The following is a 20,635-nucleotide window of genomic DNA, read 5'->3' as shown; positions in this document are numbered from 1 at the left end:
TCTGCCACCCTCTTACCCCTACCAGCAACCCAACATGGAGGGATGTCCCCTTTCCCTAACCCCACCCCTCATCTTTCTGCCTGGGGCAGATTTCTGCCTCCCCAACCAGAGTTCACTTCAGCATGGACCCTCCCTCCACCTGCTTCTACCTCTACCATACCCCACTGCCTCCTCCACCTCTCACCCTCATCCCTCAGGCTCTCCGTCACTTCTCTCTCATCCTCTGACCCCTCTTCACATGCAGAGTGTCCACCCAACCCCACTGGCTTCCTTCCCCCAGAGGTTGAAGTTCTCACCAAAGAAGACGGCCAACACTGTGCGGTTTCGCAGGGAGGCCAGCCCTGCAGGGCCCCTCGAGATGGTGTTGCTAAGGTCTCGGGGATTGGGCAGGTGGGGTTCTCCCAAGGCCTGGTACACACCATCTGCATAGCTGGCTGGGACCAGGCGCTGCAGCCGGGAGCCTGGGGCAGGAGTGGTAAGGATAAGGATGAATCTTCAGGGTGCATTCTAGACCCCCTCTGTCCCAGGCTTCCCTCCATGTCATGGATCCTAAAACCTTGGAAATGGATGGCCTTTGCTGGTACTTGCCAGCTCTTGCCTCGCAGCAGCAGTACCCCCCTGGCCCTGGGGTTCTGTCCCCACTTGGCTCTCACTCACCTTTGCTGCCCCATCTGTGCTCCATGAGGTTGTTGTACCACCCATCAAATCGCTGCACCTCCCACGAAATGGGGTTCTGAGCTCCTGTGTGAGAATGGAGGGAAGGGGCAGCTGGGCAAGTCAGTGCATGAGAGGACAGGCAGGCCTGCTGGATATGGGTGCTGTGAGCCTGGCACTTGGAGCAGCAGAAAGTGGATACTTGGAGTGGATGTGAGAGGTAGGGTACAGAGGGAAAAACCAGAGCAAAGCGTGTCCAAACTCAAGCCAGATCTTCAAGCCGCTCAGTGGGGGAGACATGGCAGGGAGCCAAAAAGTAGTGGCGCAGGGAGCAGTGTGTGCTGACAGATGGCCTGAGAGAGGGAGAGGGGGCTGGAGGAGAGCAGTGGCGGTGGGCAGTAGGATGCAGAGGACTTTACTCCCCTCAAACTTCAGTTCCCTGAGGGGACACAACAGGACAGAATCCATCCCCAGTCCTAAGACACCACACAGAGCAAGAGCTAGCCACACTCCACACCCGAGAAGGACATGCCATTCTGTGACCCATCCCTGGGCAGGGTCAGTGTGGTGAGGGGACTAGTCCTCTCTGGCTGAGCAGAGCCCAGGGCAGGGGTGTGGTGTTGCTACTGCTTTTTTCCCCAGTTTCTTGGGTAGGACCAGGGACTGGACTGGTGATATGGATGACTTTGCCCCTTCTCTGGGGCATCTTGTTCCCCACACAATTCCTCCTCTTGATCCTGTTGTACTCTCCAAAATGAGGGTCCAGGAGGGAGCACTCAGCTGCTGGGCAAAGAACTAAGGAATGAGGGATAGAGGGAAGATCCAGAATGGATCATGGAATCGGGGATGGAGCAGGGATCTTTCTGATCAGTAGATCAGATGGCCGGCCTGTTTCTTTCCCCCAAACTAGGAGTCTATAGGCCTGGGGCTTCCTCTCTGCTCACCTCAGAGAACAGACACACACATTTGCACACTCACTCAGCAGAGAGTTAGGGGGGAACATGACTTAGGGCCTTATGCTCGAGCAAAGAACCCAGCTAAGGGTCCAAGACTTTGGGCAGGGCCACACATGTGATCTCTAAAATAAAATGAGCCTGTGGCACATAAAGGAGCGAGCCTTTGCAGGACAGTACAGGGAAAGTGCCTCTTGGGGATAAGAGGTGAGAGCTGAGGGAGAAAAGTAAAATCCAAAGCCAAGGAAAGAAGAGGGCTGGAAGGAATGTGGAGGTGAGCAGCTCTGGCAAGGGAGAAGTTGTAGGGAAGGTGTCACCATCCTGTTACCTCCAGCCAAGACAGATCCTTCTACAAGTTTTCTCTGCTTTCTGCTTTTGCATCTCCCATCCCCAGTGATCAGAGACTTGATCTTTTAAATTTAACTTGTGGCACTGTAAGCCCACTTCCCTCCACAGAGATCCGGACTACAGAGAGCAGCCTCAGATTCCAGAGAGAAACTGTCCGCTGAAGGCAACATGAAACTCTTGTGGAAGACATTGCTTTTGTCTTTGATCATAATGTTTAAAAATATTGATGACTCCCTTTCAGCTTTGGGTCCAATCTGATCCCAAGATCCTTTATTGTCTTGTGTGTCTAATCAATCTTTTCCTATTTTGAGTCAGAGGCCCTCACTTTATGGAAAACAAGAGAAGACAGAGGAGAGAGAAAGGGCCCCCAAACTGTAAGAATAAAATAGGAAGTGCTGACAGCAGCTGAAGGCTCCCTAACTCTGTGTATTTGGGGATAATTTTCATTCCATTATCCATCCATTTCTTCAACAGCTAGAAATGGGCAACTCTCACTTGTAGGGCACTGTGTCAGCTAGAGACTAAGGATACAGAAGAATATCACACAGATCTTGTCCTTGGGGAGCCCAGAGGATGCTGGGTTCCTCTGCTCCTAACCATGCTTCTCCTCCAATCTGTACTCACCCATAGGGGTCCATGCCCCAACCAGAAGTGTCCATGCTAGAGCCAGGCAGAAGACCATGATGAAAATAATAGGGGCTCAGGGATTAGAATGTCCCAAAATGGAGACCCTAGAAAAAGGACAGAGAATGAGCCCGAGCTACTCAGAAGAATCAGGTCAAGGACTCTGTAGGCCTCTGTGAATCAAGGCCTGGGGCTGGGCCAAGGTCACAGTAGGTAGCAAAGTTCAAGAGACTCACTCTTTCCCAAAATTCTTTAATTCATTCAGCAAATACTTCATGAGCACCACTACAAACCAGCCACTGACATAAACACTGGAGATTAAATGATGAACAAAACAAACAGAAATCCCTGGTACATACCTTCATGGACTTTACCTTCTAAGATTAGTTGGAAAACCCTGCTTTGACCCAGCACTCCACAGAGTGTATTCCTTGTACAGAGCCCTGGTTGGGGATCAGGAGACTAGCCTGAGGTCTCAGTGCTGCTCCCAGTCCACTGTGGGATCTTAGATAAATCACTTCTCCAATCTGATCCTTGGTTTCCTCTTCCAGCTATGGGAGCAAATATGCCTAAACTGTTTACTTCTCAGCGTGGTTACCAGAATCAGATGTGAGAATGAGGTTGAATTCAAAGCACGAAAAGTGACAGGTGTGCAAATGTGATATAGAGAGGGTAGGCGGGAACTTGGCTCCTCTGGTTGGATCCAGAAGGGATGCACTACTAGGTGCTCATGTATTTAGTGCAAGCTTCCTGCTCTCTCTCTCCACCCAGAGTCAACAGGGAAACAGAAGCAGCAGAGGACTCAGGCTGGGACTCCTGAGTGGAGCAAGGAGTACCTAAAGCCAGTGAAGACCTCCTAAAGGCAACCTGGAGATTGGGGATAGGATAGAGGAAGAAAGGAGCTCAGGGAAAGCCTCATCCCCAGCCAAACATCAGGGTTCCTGGATGGATTGCCTAGAGGAGAGAACCCAGGGAATGACCTCATCCCTACTCCATCTCCTGTTAAATGAAAAAACCTAGGCCCTGCCATAACCGGAAAGCTCAGTATCACCTGCTGCATTTCACAGAATCTGTCCAGGTGCTGGCCTTTTAATAGTGAGTGAAGAGCTGGGCTCTGGATGGTTGAAACTGTAAAGCTGGATATACTGAAGTAGCCACAGCGGTCCTTCCCTGATCCCAAGATATTCTTACCCCCCTACCCCCGGGCCCCGCCACCATGTCTTCAGGATCCTGGGCCCCAACGCTAATGTACCACTCAGCCCTTAAGGGCATGAAATGGGCTTTCAGACCAGGCTGTGTGGGGATGAGCTGAAGAAGAAGGTGGACATGCTTAATCACCACTCCTTGTGGGTGGGTTGCCCTTAATGATTTACAAAACGACGGGGCAGTAACTTCTCAACAACCCTGACAGGAAGGCACAACCCCAGGACAGGGCAGTGAAGCCCCAGGCAGAGCCAGCGGCAGAACCAGAGGGAGAACACAGGCCTGCCTGTTCTTGCCCCACATGGCCGCTTTTCCAGCCTGAAGCCCTAGAGTGGTGACCCTGGTGGCCCTGAGGTGGGAGGAAGATGGTTCAAGGCCATCTTGGTCCCAAGGGAGGGCTGAGGGGGAAAGTTTGGATCCTAAAGCCCAAAGCTCCCTCCCTGGTATGTTGTGCTGGTGCCAGGAGAAGAACCCGTAGGCCCAGGCAAACTAGGCCACCCAACATTCCCAGGTCCCAAAGAACCCAGTCTCTCGAAACCTTGATTGGGCAGAGGACAGGCCCTAACAGGGCCCGTTTTAACCTTAAGATAAGATCGGAGGCGCAAGGGGCTAGCATTCCCCTTCCTTCCATAACGTGGAGGAGCGGCGGCTCCCCCACCGACCCTGCCCTTGGAGCTCCCTGCCCTGGAGCGCCCAGGCCCGCGAGCCGGGAAAACCCCAGCCCGATCTGACCTGCGGCCACGGCGTCACCGGAGCCCGGGACTGCAACTTGGCTCCGGTCTGGCTCCCAGCTGGGCCCGCGGAGCCCTCTCTCGTCCGGTGCCTCTCCAACTCTGCGCCGGGACGGGCGGGGCTGGGGGTGAGGAAGCGACGGCGCGGCCCAGCTCAGCCATGGGGCGGGGCTCAGTGAGGCGGGATGGAGGCTGGCGCCGGGGAACCCGCGGAGGTGCTTCCAGGGGACCGCAGCGCGCGAGGTGAGACGGCGAGGGCTTGCGGGGCGCAGGTAGAGACGTTCCGTCGGTGCTGAAGGCCCGGCTAGTGCGGTTGTGTGGGCGGCGAAAAAAGCAAGTCCGCCTTCACAAGTCCCACGCGGCTGGGGAGAGGGTGGGAGGCGGAGAGGGTATGGGGAGGGGAGACGCTCCTCAAATCCTCTCGACACCGTCGGGTCTGGGCTCCAAGTCCGAGACCATCGATCACCTGCCGCCCATAGACCAGGCCAGGCGTCAAAGCAAGTCACCCATCCGACCCAAACCCCTCTAAGAGCCTGGGGTCACGTGTCCCTCCGGGGATCCTCGTGAGATCTCGGGGGTCCCACCGCCCTGCGAGCCGCGCCGGCGCCCCGCCAGACCCGGAACTGCATCTCTAGGTTTGCGCTGGAGCTGCTGGGATTGCTGGGTATGGGTGGGGGGCGCAGAGGAGGTGGGGGATTGGAGGGACTGCTGCGGAGCTGGCAGACGCCGGCACTACGGTCCTGGCGCACCCAGCCTGTTCTGTACTAGGCCGGGAGAGGGAGACGGCGCCGCAGAGCCTCGGTGCAGTTTGAGAAGTTTGGGAGTGACTTGAAGAGTGACTGGAAGCACCCCAGACCCGGTTTGTCCGGTCACAGCCGGGTCCTTACGTGAGTTAGGAGAGGAGTGGGGGTCGGACAGGACCCCCCACTGAGAGTAAGGTGTTTGTTCACAGAACGTCGGGACCTGGTTCCCTCTTTACATCCCTGGGGGCGCTTCGTGTGAGGTTCCACGGGAGAAGGCGGGCGAGAGGCGCAGGCGGCCACACACAGAGGCGAAGGTAGGGAACAGTGGTCCGGATGTGGGTGGTGGGGGATGCGGCTGCTTAGCTCTCTGCGGTCCAGGTGATTTTGGAGGGGGTCTTGAAGTGCTTGCTCCCACCCTGGCACCTAGGGCTACACTTCCTGCTTTCATCCAGACAAAGTTCAGATCAAGTGGGAGTTCTTCAAAGAGAGAGTTTGGTAAGAAACTGGGGAGGCAAGGAAAACCTCTTAAGGCCATAAGTGTCGCAAAGATATTCATCGAATCATCATCCCAGTTTAACTCGAGTCTGGATAGTTTGGCTTGCATAATTCTGCACCCTTGAATTCCTTAGCCACATTCAATCCACTTTTCAGATCTTGTTCCATTTTTCCACTTAACTCCTACTTTTGTGCAACAACACACATATACATTCATACACAGATACACATATATACACAGACCCTTTCCTTGAAGAGGAAAGTCTAGGACATCAGTTCCTGACAGGGTCCCCATGGCTAACCACAGCTGTAAACGTTTAATGGGGTCTACCCCACTCAGAGAAAAAAGCATCACATTGCAGTAGCTGTGCATTACCAGTCAGAGGTCTTGGCAACTCCAGCCATGTCACCCACTCCCCGCTTGTGGAGAATTAGTGGCCCTTACTCTATGGGTTCCAGCAGATGGGGGAGGTGGGCAGGGGGGAAACTTCAAGAAGAAAGTCCTGTCAGGCTACAAGAGAGGCCACAGGACACTAGCACATAACTTTGAATGATGAAGGCTGGAGGTTGTTCTAGGCTGAGTTTTCTTAAAGATTGTAACTTTATGTTTTACTCACCCCTTATACACACATAGGAACTCCACTTCAACCTGTGGTAGGTAAGGATTGGGTAACTGTGTCTATAATAAGATTGAGCATAATGAAGTCTTCAGTACATAAAGGGAGCCCAGAAAGGGAGGATAGTTCCTCCTCCTCCCTAGGCCAGGTGAGATAGGAGGACCCTAAAGTATGGGAAGCTCCCCCCACCCCATGAGAAAGCATCCCAATTTTGTCACACGGGTCTCTGATGAAGTACACAGGTGTCTATATTACTGAGAATGACAGAGTCTGGGTGGTTTTTGTGTCTGTGTCTCTGTTTATCTAAATTTGTAGGAGTATGTTTGACTATCTTGTGTCTGTTTATTTATAATTTATATCAATGTACACAGTGCATACATCCTAGTCATGGTGGTGAGGTAGGGGAGGAGTGGGTCAAATTAATATTGATATGAGATTTTCTCACATTAAAACTAATTCTACTGTCAGACGTTACTTGACAAGCCAGGAAGAAAGATGTTCCCCAGGGAAACAAGCTTTGTAGGAAAAGCAGGACTGCTGGGTGTGGGGTCTTCTCATTTCACTCCCACCTCTTCATGCATAAGCCCTGTTAGCTTAATAATGAAAACCAAATTAGGGTCGGGGTCATGAAAAATTAACTTTAAATTAGGCAATGCAAATAAAGGAGGACCTAAATTATGAAACTGAACAAGAAGAAATTCAGAAAGGCAAATTTCATTTACCAATGGTCTTTTCGCTTCTGTCATCTTTAATAAATATGACATTTTGTATTTTTTAAAAATAGAGATGGGGTTTCACTGTGGTCTCAATCTCCTGACCTCATGATCCACCCGCCTCAGCCTCCCGAAGTGTTGGGATTACAAGCATGAGCCACCGCTCCCGGCCTAAATATGACATTTTGGAGAATTGGAAATAAGTTAACGTTGTTCTTCTATATTTAAAATACAAAAAGCCTTTTGTTAGTGTTTATTTTAAGCATATCTTAATAGAGATGAAACGTTCTTCTAAATTTTTTTATAACCTCCCTTTAAAATAAATGCAGGAATAATATTTAAACCTGACCAAAATACATTATATTATCTCTTATTCACATATATTAAAAATACTCCTTTTTGAATTCCAGCATATAACACGTGTTCTTGCTGTTAGCCTCACTTTATCTTCCTATCTTATTAGCCAACATATTTTACATTTTATAGGCCTTCCTCCTATGGACTTTTATTTAAAAATATAGTAGCTTCAGTCTAAATGTCATAAATAAAGAATTCTTAGGTCAGTGAACATCTGCTTTAAAATAAATATCACTATCACATATTTTATAAAAGAATTTAATTCATGAATTCTTAGTTACTCATTTCAGCTAAGATTGAGATGTATGTTTCGATTCAATTAAACACGAAAATTTGTGTCTGGGTCTTTATTAGTCTTGGAGACTCTAACTATTGGAAGAGGCTTTCTGAGAATTTTAAGAAAGTACTAAAAGTTGACAGAATTAGTCACATCCCTTTGTGCCCAGTCCTTAGCTCTGTATTGGTGATACTCAGTTAGTATTGACTTATAAGTATAGGGCAGGGTGATAAGGGAGCATAGCTCCCCCTTGTGTGCAAAATCAGAAGAAGTCACCTATGGGGAGAGGAACTCATATTTATTCATTTGATCCAGAGACTGATTAGTATACTCTACATGCAGGGGATGCAAAGATGGAAAGATTAAATCTCTGCCCTCAAGGAGATTACAGCCTAATTGGGAGACAGATGTTCAGACAATTAGAGTACAATGTAATCATTGTTATCATGAAGGCATGTTCAAAATGCCATCAGAATGTTCCAAGTGGGAACCTCTACGTTGGCCCAGTGGCATCAGAGGAAACTTCACAGAGGAGGTCACACAAGCTGAGACTTGAAGGGTGAAAAGGCATTTGCCAAGAGAGTGAGTGCATTCCAGGCAGAGGAAATAGCATATCCAAAGGTACTGAAGGCTTGAAAGAGCATGTCAGATTCAGGGAGAGGCCAGTCATTCATACGGCTATAAATTAGGCTGGGCAAACGATGGAGAGAGTATAGGTGGGACCAGGTTATAAAGCACTTTCTATGGGATAGGAAGAAGATGAGATTTTAGCCAGAGCAGAGAAGTGAAATGATTATATTTGCTTATTAGAAAAAAATGATTCTGGAACCAGGTAAGAGAGGATGAGCCTGGGTTAGGGCAGAGGCAGTACAGAAGGAAATGCATGGATAGTTTCAAGAAATATTTAGGAGGTAAGATGGTTCAGGTGTCTGGCTTATTTGATTGACCAGTGGTGATGTTGCCAAACATACAAAGACAATAGAATAAAAAGCAGGGCAGAGACAATGAATTCCATTTGAGGGGCTGTTAAATTTGAGGCATCAAGGGAACATCCAAGTGAAAATGTCCACAGGGTGATTGGCCCTTTTGAGTTTGGAGCTCAGGTAGGAGGGCTACCTGAAGACATTTGAGAACCATCAGCCATGGGAATGGATGAGATTGCCCAGGGAATCGGGAATACTGCTAAAAGAAGAGAGCCACCACAGATTCCTGGGGAGCATCAACATTTAACAGGGGGGAAAAGGAACTAGTAGAGGAGCCACAAAGAGATGGCCAAAAGCAGGAGGCCCTGGAGAACATGGTGTGATGGAAGTGCAAGGAGGTAAAGTTTGAGGAAAGGGGACATGGTCTGCAGTGTCAAATACCACAGAGAGGTCAAGAAGCATGAAAAGTGAAAACTGCCCCTTGGATTTAACACTTAGTGACCTGATGGAGAAGACAGGGAAGAGGAAAAGTCAAGACTGTGATAGGTTGAAGAGATAAGGCAGTGGAAATGCGAATATACACTGTTTTTTTCAAAAGCCTGGCTGTGACAGGAATAGAGTAAAGTAGGATGGTAGCTGGAGGGGACCAAGAAGATCAAGGGAGAAGGTTCTTTCTCTGTGTGTTCTTAAGGTGGGAAAAATGCCAGTATACCCTTGAGAGAAGGAGCCAGCAGAGAAAAAGAAGCGGGACGCTATGAAGGGAGGGGGGACAACGGATGATAAAGGTGATGGAGAAGGCAGGCATGAATGGCTAGAGCCCAGGAGGATGGATTCGCAGAATAGGAAAGAAGAGAGACGCCTATTCCTCAGGGATGGGAGAGTTGAATAGTTAAGAAAAAGCAAAAAAATTCGTGTTAAAACTGACACTCAGGGGTTAAGTTACTTGCCCAAAAGACAGGATTAGAAGTTAAAACTGTCTTTCTGTCTCTTTGACTGACACCATGCTACTCCCACAGACAGCACAAGAAGGTGGCCAGCTTAGAAGGAGAGAGGAAGGCTGGGAGCTAGAGCATATTAGGAGAATCCCAGCATTAGAACTAAAAGGGACCGGAGATTATGAAATCCATTTACAGATGAAGAAACCAGGGACTCAAGAGGTTGTTGCTTACCTGTCCGATATCACAATATTAGTAAAGAACTGAAACTAGTCCCAGAATGGATTCCAGCAGAGGGTTCTCTTCAAAAAAGATTGGAGAGGTTGGGCACGGTGGTTTATGCCTGTAATCCCAGCACTTTGGGAGGCCGAGGAGGGTGGATTGCTTGAGGTCAGGAGTTCAAGACCAGCCTGACCAACATGGCAAAACCCGTCTCTGCTAAAAAAAAAACTTAAAAATTAGCTGGGTGTGATGGTGCGCGCCTGTAATCCCAGCTACTCAGCTGACTGAGGCATGAAAATTGCTTGATTCTGGGAGGCGGAGGTTGCAGTGAACCAAGATCGTGCCACTGCACTCCAGCCTGGGTGACAGAGCAAGACTCTGTCTCAAACCAACAAACAAAAAACACTATGAAGCTTAAGAACTTAATAAAAAATTTAAATGTACTCCGTTTTTTATTTACTTAAAATAAAAAGAAAGATTGGAGAAAGAGATACATGGAGTAATGAAATGCCCCCTCTTTCCCCACTTGGGAGCTTATTTGTTTCCAGTACCATTCTTAGCACTTGATATACACAATCTCATTTCATGCTCACAATGATGCTTATCAGATAGACATTATTATCTCAAATTTTTAATAAAACTGGGTGTCTGTAGAGGTCAAGTGACTTGCAAGAGGCAGAGGCAGAATTCAAACCTTTTGGAGCTACTTGACTCCCAAGCTCATTCTTTCATTATAACATTTAATAAGACAATGTGTGGTCAGACTACATTATGGAGCCTTCTGGGCAAACTGAAACCCCAGTACAGATCACACTGCAGAAGAAACGAGGAAAACTGGGATCATTGACTCTAAGATGCATTTTTTTTTTCCACATTTTGACATCTCTGAAATTAGGTATATCTCACCAGCAATGGTGGCCATGGTTTAATGGGCAAGACTTTTTTCCCCCTTTATTTGTGCTAAAATAGTAGTGTGTCATGCAATGCATTCTGTCTGAGATTTAACTAAACACATTAAGTTCAGGTACCATTTTCCCAATATCCTGCAGAGGAACAAATAAGAGTCAAACAAGTTCTCAGATCAGGGGACAGGCAGAGAGGACCACAGCTAGGGTTTGAGCTGAAACTTGGCCTGGGAATTTGAATCAAAGAGAAGGGCCAATATTGATAATGTGTGGAATAGAAGGACATCTGGCCCCAGCACTGCCTGATAGAGGATAGGTGCCCCTTCAGTGCTTATTTAGGTGAACTCAGTGAAGCTCAACTGTTCTGCAGTTACCAGAACAAGAGCCAGGGTGCTTGAGAAAGCTGGACAGACCTCTGTGGGCAGTGCCTGGTCTGGAACTCAGTGATGTGGCTGGATTATATACTCAGCATAGAGCTGCCTGGCCTTTGTTCCTTTGGGGACTGAGGAAGAAAGCCAATCTTTTTGTAATCTGTACTATCGTTCACCTTATGCCTTCACCTGATAGTAAATATAGCTCCTTTTATGTTCTGTGATCTATCTGTGCTAGGGGCCTGAAGGAGAGAGAAGAGAATTTTATTTCTTGAGACAGACCCAGAAGAAACAGAGAAGCCTCAAGGGTGGTGGTAGCACTGATTTATGGAACCTGGGGGTTAGGAGAGGAGAATGGGGCAACAGAGACTGATGGCAAAGACCCTCATTCTGTCACCTAAAAGATGGGGAGATGGATGGCTGAGCGGCAGTGGAACGGCAGTAATAGCAGAGTCTGATGATGCACAAAATGTGAGCTCCAGAGAAGAGAAACCTAGTGTGGCTCATTCTGTGCTGTATCTCCAGCACTAAAAACAGTGCCAGGTGCATTGAGGGCATGCAATAAATGTCTGTTGTTGTTGTACAGCATTGCCTCCCCTGCACAACCTCACCAAGATGGCTGCTTTGGGACACACATTCCCCTTCTATGCTGGCCCCAAGCCAACCTTCCCAATGGACACCACTTCGGCCACCATCATCATGATCTTTCTGACTGCACTGGCCACTTTCATCGTCATTCTGCCTGGCATTCGGGGAAAGACGGTGAGAAACCCAGTCCTGGAGACCCCAGCCCAGAGAGACCTCAGCCTCAGGCTGAGGAGTCCAGAGTCTCTGACTACAAGCAGACTAAGGAAGGAGACCCCAGTGTGGAGAAAGCATCACCACCATCCCAGGCAGAGAGCCCCCCATTCATTGATTCAACAGTTTTTATTGAGCGCTGGTGCTGCATGGTGGCTCATGCCTGTAATCCCAGCACTTTGGGAGGCTGAGGTGGGAGGATTGCTTGAGCCTAGGAGTTCGAGGCCAGCCTGGGTTTATAGTATAGACCTCATCTCTTAAAAAAAAAAAAAAATTAGCTGGGCATCGTGGTGTGCATCTGTAGTCCCAGATACTTGGGAGGCTGAGGTGGGAGGATCACTTGAGTGACTGCAGTGATTTGAGATCGCATCACTGCACTCCAGCCTGGGCAACAGAGTGAGATCCTGTCTCTAATAAATAAATAAATAAATAAATAAGCACTTATTACGTGCCAGACACCCTGATTTCAACTGACCAAGTGATCTCAGCTTTAGAATTCCCACCCCTCCCCCAAGTCTGGAAACAGGAAGGGTAGATGTGGAAGGAGGGCACTCCTTACTTAACCCACCCACCTTGTGACTCAGAGGCTGTTCTGGCTGTTGCGGGTGGTGACCGGCTTATTCATCGGGGCTGCGATCCTGGGTGAGTGCGAAGCGCAACTGACTTGGGCAGCTGCCTCCATCCCTTCAACTCCCTCAGCAGCCTGCCTCTCCTCTCCTTGTTTCCCCACAGCAGTGGGCCCTTGCTTCAAGGTGGCTTCCAGACCCCGCCCATACGCCTCTGTCCCCATGGCCTTATCTCCTCACTCTTACCCTTGCCTGGAGAGGTGTCACCCTGGGAAACAAACTGGATGCATCTCCTCAACCTTCCTAACACTTTTATTCAGGGGGGAAAGGAGGTCAAAATGAATGTCTGTGGGGAGAGGGCCCCAGAGAGGAAGGGAGGAAATGGGAAAGGGTGGTTTGCTTTGGTTTGGTGATTAGGCAAATAGAAGAGATGAAAGTCTCCGTGAGGCCAGGCATGGTGGCTCATGCCTGGAATCCCAGCACTTTGGGAGGCTGAGGCGGGTAGACCACCTGAGGTCAGGAGTTCAAGATCAGCCTGCCAACATGGTGAAACCCCATCTCTACTAAAAATGCAAAAATTAGCTGGGCGTGATGGCAGGCACCTGTAATCCCAGCTACTCGGGAGGCTGAGGCAGGAGAATCGCTTGAACCCGGGAGGCAGAGGTTGCAGTGAGCTGAGATCATGCCATTGCACTCCAGCCTGGGAGACAGAGCAAGACTCCGTCTCAAAGAAAGTCTGTGTTGAAGCTATCTGCTTTTGTCTTGCCTGGCATGGTTTAGGTTCATGCTTCCTTCCCAGCTCCCTGAGTGACTCTCCCTAGAGCAGGGAGAAAGGGAGGGAAGAGGTAAACAGAATGTGGCCAAGGGAAATCCCACACATATGGTTGGCAGACTTACCATGAGCCAGACCCTGGCTAGTTAACAGGTATCCAATTATGACCAAAACAGACATGGACCCCTTGTAGTTCTCCTTCGGACTCTAACCTAGTAATGCCCAGACCTCTCTGAGTTCCCATATGTCCAACTCCCCAACCACAGCTGTGAATTTCAGTTCTGAGTGGTCTGTAGGCCAGGTCAGCACCAACACATCATACAAGGCCTTCAGTTCTGCGTGGATCAGCGCTGATATTGGGCTGCAGGTCGGGCTGGGTGGAGTCAACATCACGCTCACAGGTGAGGGAGGGCTCTTACCTGTGAGGGAGGGGAAGGCTCTGCTGTCTTTGGGATCTATGTTTGGTGTGGTCCAAAGAGCTATAGGTTGCCTGGCACTGGGGCTGGGAGGATGTGTGAGGTGGGAGGTCAGAGGCATGGTAGGAAGGGAAGTTCAGGGCCTTGGAAGCTGCTTTCTCTCAGTTGAGACCACTTCCTGTCCCTCTGCCCAGTGTGAGTGAGTCCCTACCTAGGCCCCACTCTGGCCCTTGGGTTCCTGCTGAGCACAGCTGCCTTGTGCCCCAGGGACCCCCGTGCAGCAGCTGAATGAGACCATCAATTACAACGAGGAGTTCACCTGGCGCCTGGGCGAGAACTATGCTGAGGAATATACAAAGGCTATGGAGAAGGGGCTGCCAGACCCTGTGCTGTACCTAGCGGAGAAGTTCACTCCAAGAAGCCCATGTGGCTTGTACCGCCAGTACCACCTAGCGGGGCACTACGCCTCGGCCATGCTGTGGTGAGGATGGGAAGGGGACGGGGTGGAGGCCCTGGTAGCCTAGATTCAGGAACAGGGTTTCTCCCCATCTCTCCTCCGCTCCCGTGCGTATCTCAGGTGGGGCGGCCTGGCACCAGTCACCACAGTGCTGCCTTGGGAAGTCCGTGGGAAGGAATCCCCACCTCATATCTTTGGGTCACTCTTGGGTCCCTGAGCCTCCACCTGGGCCCGACCAGGTTCACCAGCAGGTAGAAGTACCCGGGCCAGTCCTCACTGGGTCCTGGCTCTCCAGGGTGGCATTCCTCTGCTGGCTGCTGGCCAATGTGATGCTCTCCATGCCTGTGCTGGTATACGGTGGCTACATGCTATTGGCCACGGGCATCTTCCAGCTGTTGGCTCTGCTCTTCTTCTCCATGGCCACATCACTCACCCCGCCATGTCCCCTGCACCTGGGCGCTTCTGTGCTGCATACTCACCATGGGCCTGCCTTCTGGATCACATTGACCACAGGTAAGACCCAGCCCTAAAGACAAGCACTGGAAGGCTCAAGCCCAGGGAGGGAGGGCCTGGGGGCATCATGTTGGTGGAGTTGAGGGTCTGCTCCTGGGGGCCAGGATGGCTTTGCCCTCGTTAAAGCCCCGCCCTCTTATATCTCTTATCTCCTGCTTTTCTCTCCCCAGTGCCACTTCCCCTCCCTCCTCAGAGATGCCCACTCCCTTGTATCTTCTCTCTCTCTGTCAGCCCCTAACTCTCTTCACTCAGCAGCTTCTAAAATCTTCCAACCCCCTGTCCCCTCTTGCTTCCTCCAAATACCCTTCTCTTACACCCTTCTCTGACCTGCCTTACACAGTCCTAAATTGTCCTGCAGTCTTATCCTCCTCTCCTATCTCACTGTCTACTCCCTCATGTGCCTCCTCATGTCTCCTTCTCTGTGCCCTGCCCTTCCCCAGGGTTTTTTTCTTTTCTCTCCCTATTTTCAGAGTTCTCTGTCTCCCCCTTTCTCTCTCTCTCTCCCGGGATATAACAGAAGGAGCACTGGGCTTGGAGTCTGGAAACTCAGGACAACAGAGCTACACCAGCCACATGCCCCTCAGCCAGTCTCCTCTCTGAGCCCAAGTTGCCCTGAAGCAGGGGCTGCAGGCTTCCCTTAGAGTTGTTCTGACACTCCCAGGGGAAGATGTCCTCGGGTGCTGTTACTAGCACTAAAGTGGACAACTGTTGCCCTCGTCTCCAGGATTGCTATGCGTGCTGCTGGGCCTGGCTATGGTGGTGGCCCACAGGATGCAGCCTCACAGGCTGAAGGCTTTCTTCAACCAGAGTGTTGATGAAGACCCCATGCTGGAGTGGAGTCCTGAGGAAGGTGGACTCCTGAGCCCCCGCTACCGGTCCATGGCCGACAGTCCTGAGCCCCAGGACATTCCCCTATCAGAGGCTTCCTCCACCAAGGCATACTGTAAGGAGGCACACCCCGAAGATCCTGACTGTGCTCTATAACGCTCTTCCCCGTGGAGGCCACCTGGACTTCCAGTCTTGCTCCAAACCTCATTGGAGCCCCATAAAACCAAAAGAACTGCCCTCAGTGTGGCTGGCACCAGACCCCCAGCACCAATCTACAGACGGAATAGAAAAAGGAGGCTCTACATACTGATGTTAAAAAACAAAATGAAAAAGCCCTAAGGGGCTGAAGAGATGCTGGGCCTGTCCATAAAGCCTGTTGCCATGATAAGGCCAAGCAGGGGCTATCTCGTCTCTGCCCAGCAACCCAGCCTTTCCGTGATGCCTTGCCTCTTCAAGATGCTATTCACTGAAACCTAACTTCACCCCCATAACACCGGCAGTGTGGGGGTTACATATGATTCTCCTATGGTTTCCTCTCATCCCTTGGCACCTCTTGTTTTCCTTTTTCCTGGGTTCCTTTTGTTCTTCCTTTACTTCCTCAGCTTGTGTGGCCTCTTGGTACAATGAAAGACAGCACTGGAAAGGAGAGGACACCAAACTTCTCATCCTAGGTCTAACATTAACCAACTATGCCACATTCTCTTTGAGCTTTAGTTCCCGAATTTGCTAAATAAGATTGCAGGACTTGCCAAGAATCTCGGGATTTATATTTCTATGCCTTACTGACACCTGCCTCGGCCCTCAGACACCACCTCACAAGAAGTCAGGTGGGAAGTTAGTGAATCAACTCCAAAACGCTATTCCTTCCCACCCCACTCAGCTGGGCTAGCTGAGTGGCGTCCAGGACGGGGAGTGGGTGACCTGCCTCATCACTGCCACCTAACGTCCACCTGGGGTGGCTCGGAAAGATGCTGTCTCTGGTAGGGTCCCACTGGCCTCACTAGAGGGCACCCCTATTACTTTGGAGTCTCTAGACGCAGAGAATCTGGTTTCACAGCACAGCAGAGAGTGTACTAGGCTGTCTCCAGCCCAGGGAAGCTCCTGAGGGCGTGGGACCCCGGAGGGGAGAAGTCATGAAAATTAGTGGGGAAAAAAAAGTTTTTAAAAAACAAAAGAAAAAAGTTTATTTACAGCTCTCCCCAGGAGACTTTCCCTGGTGCCTGCGGATGTCGGAGGCCTCGCGCCAGCTGAGCGCAGTGCCCTTCCCGGAGCTTTCCTGCTTCCCGGCCTGCCAGGTCCCAGGTCCTGGGGAAGGAGTCCAGATTGGGTCCCCCTCACAGGTTAGTGGTGATGAATTTTAAGTCCGGGAGCGTGGCCTGCTTGTGCAGTGGGTTGCCGAGGATAAGAGGTGAGCCCCCTTTCGCCTGGCTGCAGTCCTCCGCGCTTTGGTCCAGAAGGGTGCGAAGAGCGCTGGGCCGTACATGGTGGAGCCTCACCACCGCCCCTCCGAGGAAGAGGCACAGGATGCCTGTGGCGGCGGGGACGGAAAGAAAGGAAGGCATGTGGAGTCAGGGCTATGTTGCCTAGGCTGGTCTCGAACTCCTGGCCTCAAGCGACCTTCCTGCCTTGACCTCCCAAAGTGCTGGCATTACAGGCTTGAGCCACCATGCCCGGGCCCTCTTCAATCTTTTGGAGCCTACCCCTTGTATTACCTCCCCGGGCCCTACACACACCTCTAATCTGGATTACATGAAACACGGCAAGACACCCACCCCTTCTAAGACCCCCTCTTTTCATCTGTAAAATGGTCATAACAGTGCCTGTTTCTGTGAACTATTGAGAGGGGCAATTCAGATAATGTGAATTCATTCTGTAAACTGGAAAGTGCACACCGGGTATGAATCCTGTCCCCACCCTTAGGCCCCAGGGCCCATTCCCTCGGTCCTCACCGGTTGCCAGCGTGACCCAGAAGGCGGCTCCGTACTGAGCGGTGAGCACGGCGGAGCCTAGGCGGAGCGGGCAGAGCGGCACGCTGGAGATGGAGGCGAAGGCGAAGATCCCGAAGAGCGCGAAGGCTCCAGTGGTCAGCAGTGCTAGGCCTCCGTAGAGCGGGGCCGGCGTGGAGAGCAGCACGTTGGAGAGGAGCCAGAAGCAGAATGCCACCCTGCCGGGGAAGCCGACCGTGAGCCGGCTTCTCCCAGCCCCTGGAGTTCCCAGAGTCTCGCGCCCCTTTGTCCCTACCCCAGCGCCAAAGCCACGGGCTGGGATGGCAGCGGCGCAGGGGAATTCCCCGGGGGAGAAGCGTGCTCCCGAGGTCCAGGCGGTGGCTGGAGTCTCTCCGGATTCCGATGGTCTGTGCAGACCTCGTGGATCTTCTAACCCCCGAGGCTGTCATGCCCACCCCGAGCGCGTCGGGTCTGGCTGCAGCTGCTCAGTGCCTCCGAGGTCTGCATCCTCCCGCTCACACGGCCCAGCTCCCGGCACACACACACATGCACACAGCCTTCCCTCCAGCGCTTACCACAGCGTGGCCGAGGCGTAGTGTCCCGCCAGGCGGTACTGGTGGTACAGGCCGCAAGGGCTACTCGGTGTGAACTTCTCCGCCAGGTAGAGAACAGGGTTCGGCAGCCCCTTCTCCAGCGCGTTCGCGTACTCCGCGGCGTAATTCTCTCTCAGACGCCAGGTGAACTGCTCGTTGTAGTCAATGGTCTCGTTCAGCTGATGCACTGGGGTCCCTGTGGGGTGTGGCGGGCTCATGGGGCTGCGCGCGGTCGGAGACCTCGCAACTAAGCGGATTCAGACAGGAAAGTGGGAGTGTGGCGCTCTCGGCGGGAGAAATGGGTTCGGTAGTGGTTGGAGAAAACTCAAATCCACGAGGACCACAAGCTATTTGAGCTTGTGGGATGTGACAGGCCCTCCAGCTATCCCTGACACACTCTCCTAACCAGGGGATCTCCCAGCCCCAGGAGTTTATTTAGCCCCAGCCCCCTCACCTGTGAGTGTAATATTAATGCCCTCCAGGCCCACGAGCAGACCCACACGGGCTGTAACGCGCGCTGCACTGAAGGCTTTGTAGGATGTGTTGGTGTTCACTCTACCCACGAACCATTCTGCACTGAAGTGCACAGCTGTAGGGAAGGGCACACAGTGGGGTGGGGGAAAGAGGGTGGGAAAATGGAATTAGGGGGTGGTGATGGGAGGTGGGGCATTGTAGAGAAATGGGGACTTAGAGGTCCAATGTAGTTGCATGGTAAGGGCCAAAAAGTGGGCCCTAGAAGGAGCTGGAGAGTGGGAAGAAGTAGCAGAAAACCAACCCCAGTTCCCTATTGTCCCAGGTGCCCTCTGCCCACCTCCTTTGTCACCCTGGTCCTCTCCCCTTGGGCTGCACCACACACTCACCCACGATTTCTGCGCCTATGAACAGACTGAGCAGAACTCTCACCAACCAAAACCAGCGCTGCAGGAATAGGCACCGGGTCAGGCCTGAGCCCTGCCCAACCACAGTCCCCAAGACCACCCTTGACCCCACTTCACCTGGATCTTTAGTTATATTCAGACCTTTGAGACTAATGTTAGGCGAGCTTTTCCTGCAAGTCCTTCTGGGCTACTGGCATTTCTAATGTTTTGTGACCATGCACTTTCACCTCCCTAGCCCCATTTCCCATCTACCCTAACAGTGCCTCCCCCTACTGCCACTTCCTGGCACTCTTCCACCACCTTCACTCCCCCAGCTGTCTGGCGCCTGGTCCTGGTTCTGTCTCCTGGTCCAGTCACTGCTTGGTGAGGCTCAGTGAGTCCAGAAGTGCTAGGCATGCAGGGGTCACCTCCCTCAGAAGAGGGAGGCCACAGGGCCTGGTCTCCAAGTGGAGGAGGTGGGAATGCAGATACTCCTAGGTGCACCAGTCCAGGGAAACCCACACAGATTAAGATGCGGAAAAGCTGGGTCCTACCAGAACTGAAAAATGCACAACCTAGGTTCTGGGAGAGGGGGAAAGTCTAAGACAATGCACCCAGTTGACTCTAACTTCTAATCCAAGGTGGGAGTCTCAGTCCTTAGGATAGGGCACCCGTACACATGCGTCTCAACCCAGTGCAAAGGGGAACACCGCAGTCTGAGCTGCTGGCATCTGTCCTTTTGGCCTGAAGGTCATCACCCACGGGATGAGATGAGAGTGCAGCTTTAGTCCTGGGAGAAGTGGGAGACCCTCCAGTACATGAAGCCTAGCCTCTGCCTCAGAATGACTGGACTGAGCACCCATTCTCTGCAGCAGTCTTCCCAATGACCCAGCTGGGGTCCTTCTCCAGGATGTCCTGGATGGGGAGCTGTGCCTGTCCTTGGAAAGGGGTGCTTGCTGCACCAGACTCCTGATTTCGTTCCACCTGAGCCTCAGTTCGACTATTCATGGAGGCTTTTGTACAGTCTTACCTGTTCTGGGTCCCTCAGGAGACAATCTGCCCATGAACCTTCCCCCACTCTACCTGAGCTAGGAGGACACTCTTACCGAGTGGCCACGGATCCCGGGCAGGATGAGCAGGAAGCTTGCTGCTAAAGCCAAAAACACTAGAATAACGATGAGCAGTGGAACGCTGAAGCCTGCGGCATGCCGGGGCTGGGGGTAAAAAGGCAGTACCCCGTTCCACAGGGTCATGCTGCACGCTGGCCGTGAGCTGCACGCAGAGGGGCAGGCAAGCCAGCCAGGTGGGGCTACCTGGACGCGGGAGAGCGCGTCCTTGGCGTCTCTTCGCGTACAAGGCCGGGATCCAGTGGGCTGGTGAAGTCTGTTCTGCGCCTCTCCGCTAAGGAAGCGTGGAGGTGGGCTGCTCTCAACGCTCTGGGGTTGGTACCGAGAGAGTTGTTCTAGTCGGCGAACGAAACTACTTCTCACTGTCTGTAGCCGTTACTTTCCTGGTTCTGCGGGTTCGCCCTGAGTTTGGAAGTCGCGCGGGACCCCTTTTATAGTAGCGTGGGCGGCGTGCCGCAGGGGTGTCCCAGCCCAGCGGCTGGTCAGAGCGGGAAGAGGTTATGCAAATAAGGGCCCCACCTCCACAGCAGGAGGGTGAGCCCTGGGTCCAGATGCTCACACTCGGCGCAGGTCTGTCCTGAGCAGACACCCACACAGTGGCGAGACCAAGGACCCAGAGAGAAAAGCCACAGTGCAGCCGCGGTGGCTGAGGATCGGCGGAGCTGGATGAGTGAGGTTCGTGAAGGCAAGA

The 20,635-nt window shown here is 51.9% G+C and overlaps 3 protein-coding genes across 6 annotated transcripts in view; 1 reads left to right on the top strand and 2 right to left on the bottom strand.

The window, feature by feature from the left end:
- DUOX1 (dual oxidase 1) overlaps positions 1–3,685 on the bottom strand; it is a 35,400-nt gene extending 31,715 nt beyond the window's left edge. Inside the window, exons 1-3 of the mRNA XM_050797858.1 lie at positions 2,580–3,685; positions 658–741; positions 297–461 (exon numbers count right to left, since the gene is read on the bottom strand). Coding sequence (XP_050653815.1) covers positions 297–461; positions 658–741; positions 2,580–2,637 — 307 coding nt within the window. The 5' untranslated portion in view covers positions 2,638–3,685. The remainder of the gene's footprint in view (positions 1–296; positions 462–657; positions 742–2,579) is intronic.
- Positions 3,686–4,728: 1,043 nt separating this feature from the next.
- On the top strand, positions 4,729–17,310 carry DUOXA1 (dual oxidase maturation factor 1). 4 transcript variants are annotated; one of them, XM_050797852.1, is made up of 9 exons: positions 4,729–4,756; positions 4,993–5,148; positions 5,466–5,570; positions 11,658–11,833; positions 12,454–12,511; positions 13,474–13,608; positions 13,891–14,104; positions 14,376–14,593; positions 15,318–17,310. In XM_050797852.1, the coding sequence occupies exons 4-9, from the start codon at positions 11,687–11,689 to the stop codon at positions 15,575–15,577; spliced, it is 1,032 nt and encodes a 343-aa protein (XP_050653809.1). In that variant the 5' UTR covers positions 4,729–4,756; positions 4,993–5,148; positions 5,466–5,570; positions 11,658–11,686; the 3' UTR covers positions 15,578–17,310. The 4 variants fall into 4 exon arrangements, with proteins under 4 accessions (XP_050653809.1, XP_050653810.1, XP_050653811.1 ...); XM_050797853.1 differs by lacking the exon at positions 13,474–13,608 and adding an exon at positions 5,684–5,751; XM_050797854.1 differs by lacking the exon at positions 13,474–13,608.
- Positions 16,262–20,348, bottom strand: DUOXA2 (dual oxidase maturation factor 2). Its single transcript, XM_050797857.1, has 6 exons — positions 19,924–20,348; positions 18,821–18,878; positions 18,415–18,549; positions 17,943–18,156; positions 17,371–17,585; positions 16,262–16,949 (listed from the first exon to the last, which is right to left on the bottom strand). The coding sequence occupies exons 1-6, from the start codon at positions 20,068–20,070 to the stop codon at positions 16,756–16,758; spliced, it is 963 nt and encodes a 320-aa protein (XP_050653814.1). The 5' UTR covers positions 20,071–20,348; the 3' UTR covers positions 16,262–16,755.
- Between the last annotated feature and the right edge of the window lie 287 nt (positions 20,349–20,635).

The sequence above is a fragment of the Macaca thibetana genome, chromosome 7 (assembly GCF_024542745.1).
Source record: "Macaca thibetana thibetana isolate TM-01 chromosome 7, ASM2454274v1, whole genome shotgun sequence".
Taxonomy (NCBI): domain Eukaryota; kingdom Metazoa; phylum Chordata; class Mammalia; order Primates; family Cercopithecidae; genus Macaca; species Macaca thibetana.
Note: the sequence above shows the minus strand (reverse complement) of the source record. Positions and strands in the feature narration are given on the sequence as shown.

What these genes read in the sequence shown, in the direction of transcription:
- DUOXA2 (XM_050797857.1), bottom strand. Translation starts at nt 20,070, where the DNA reads ATGACCCTGTGGAACGGGGTACTGCCTTTTTACCCCCAGCCCCGGCAT. An exon ending in CATTAATATTACACTCACAG is followed by an intron (nt 18,157 to 18,414) that starts GTGAGGGGGCTG and finishes CACACCCCACAG; the next exon opens with GGACCCCAGTGCATCAGCTG. An exon ending in CTGGGTCACGCTGGCAACCG is followed by an intron (nt 16,950 to 17,370) that starts GTGAGGACCGAG and finishes CCGCCGCCACAG; the next exon opens with GCATCCTGTGCCTCTTCCTC.
- DUOXA1 (XM_050797852.1), top strand. Translation starts at nt 11,687, where the DNA reads ATGGCTGCTTTGGGACACACATTCCCCTTCTATGCTGGCCCCAAGCCA. An exon ending in CATCGGGGCTGCGATCCTGG is followed by an intron (nt 12,512 to 13,473) that starts GTGAGTGCGAAG and finishes CCCCAACCACAG; the next exon opens with CTGTGAATTTCAGTTCTGAG. An exon ending in TACGCCTCGGCCATGCTGTG is followed by an intron (nt 14,105 to 14,375) that starts GTGAGGATGGGA and finishes CTGGCTCTCCAG; the next exon opens with GGTGGCATTCCTCTGCTGGC.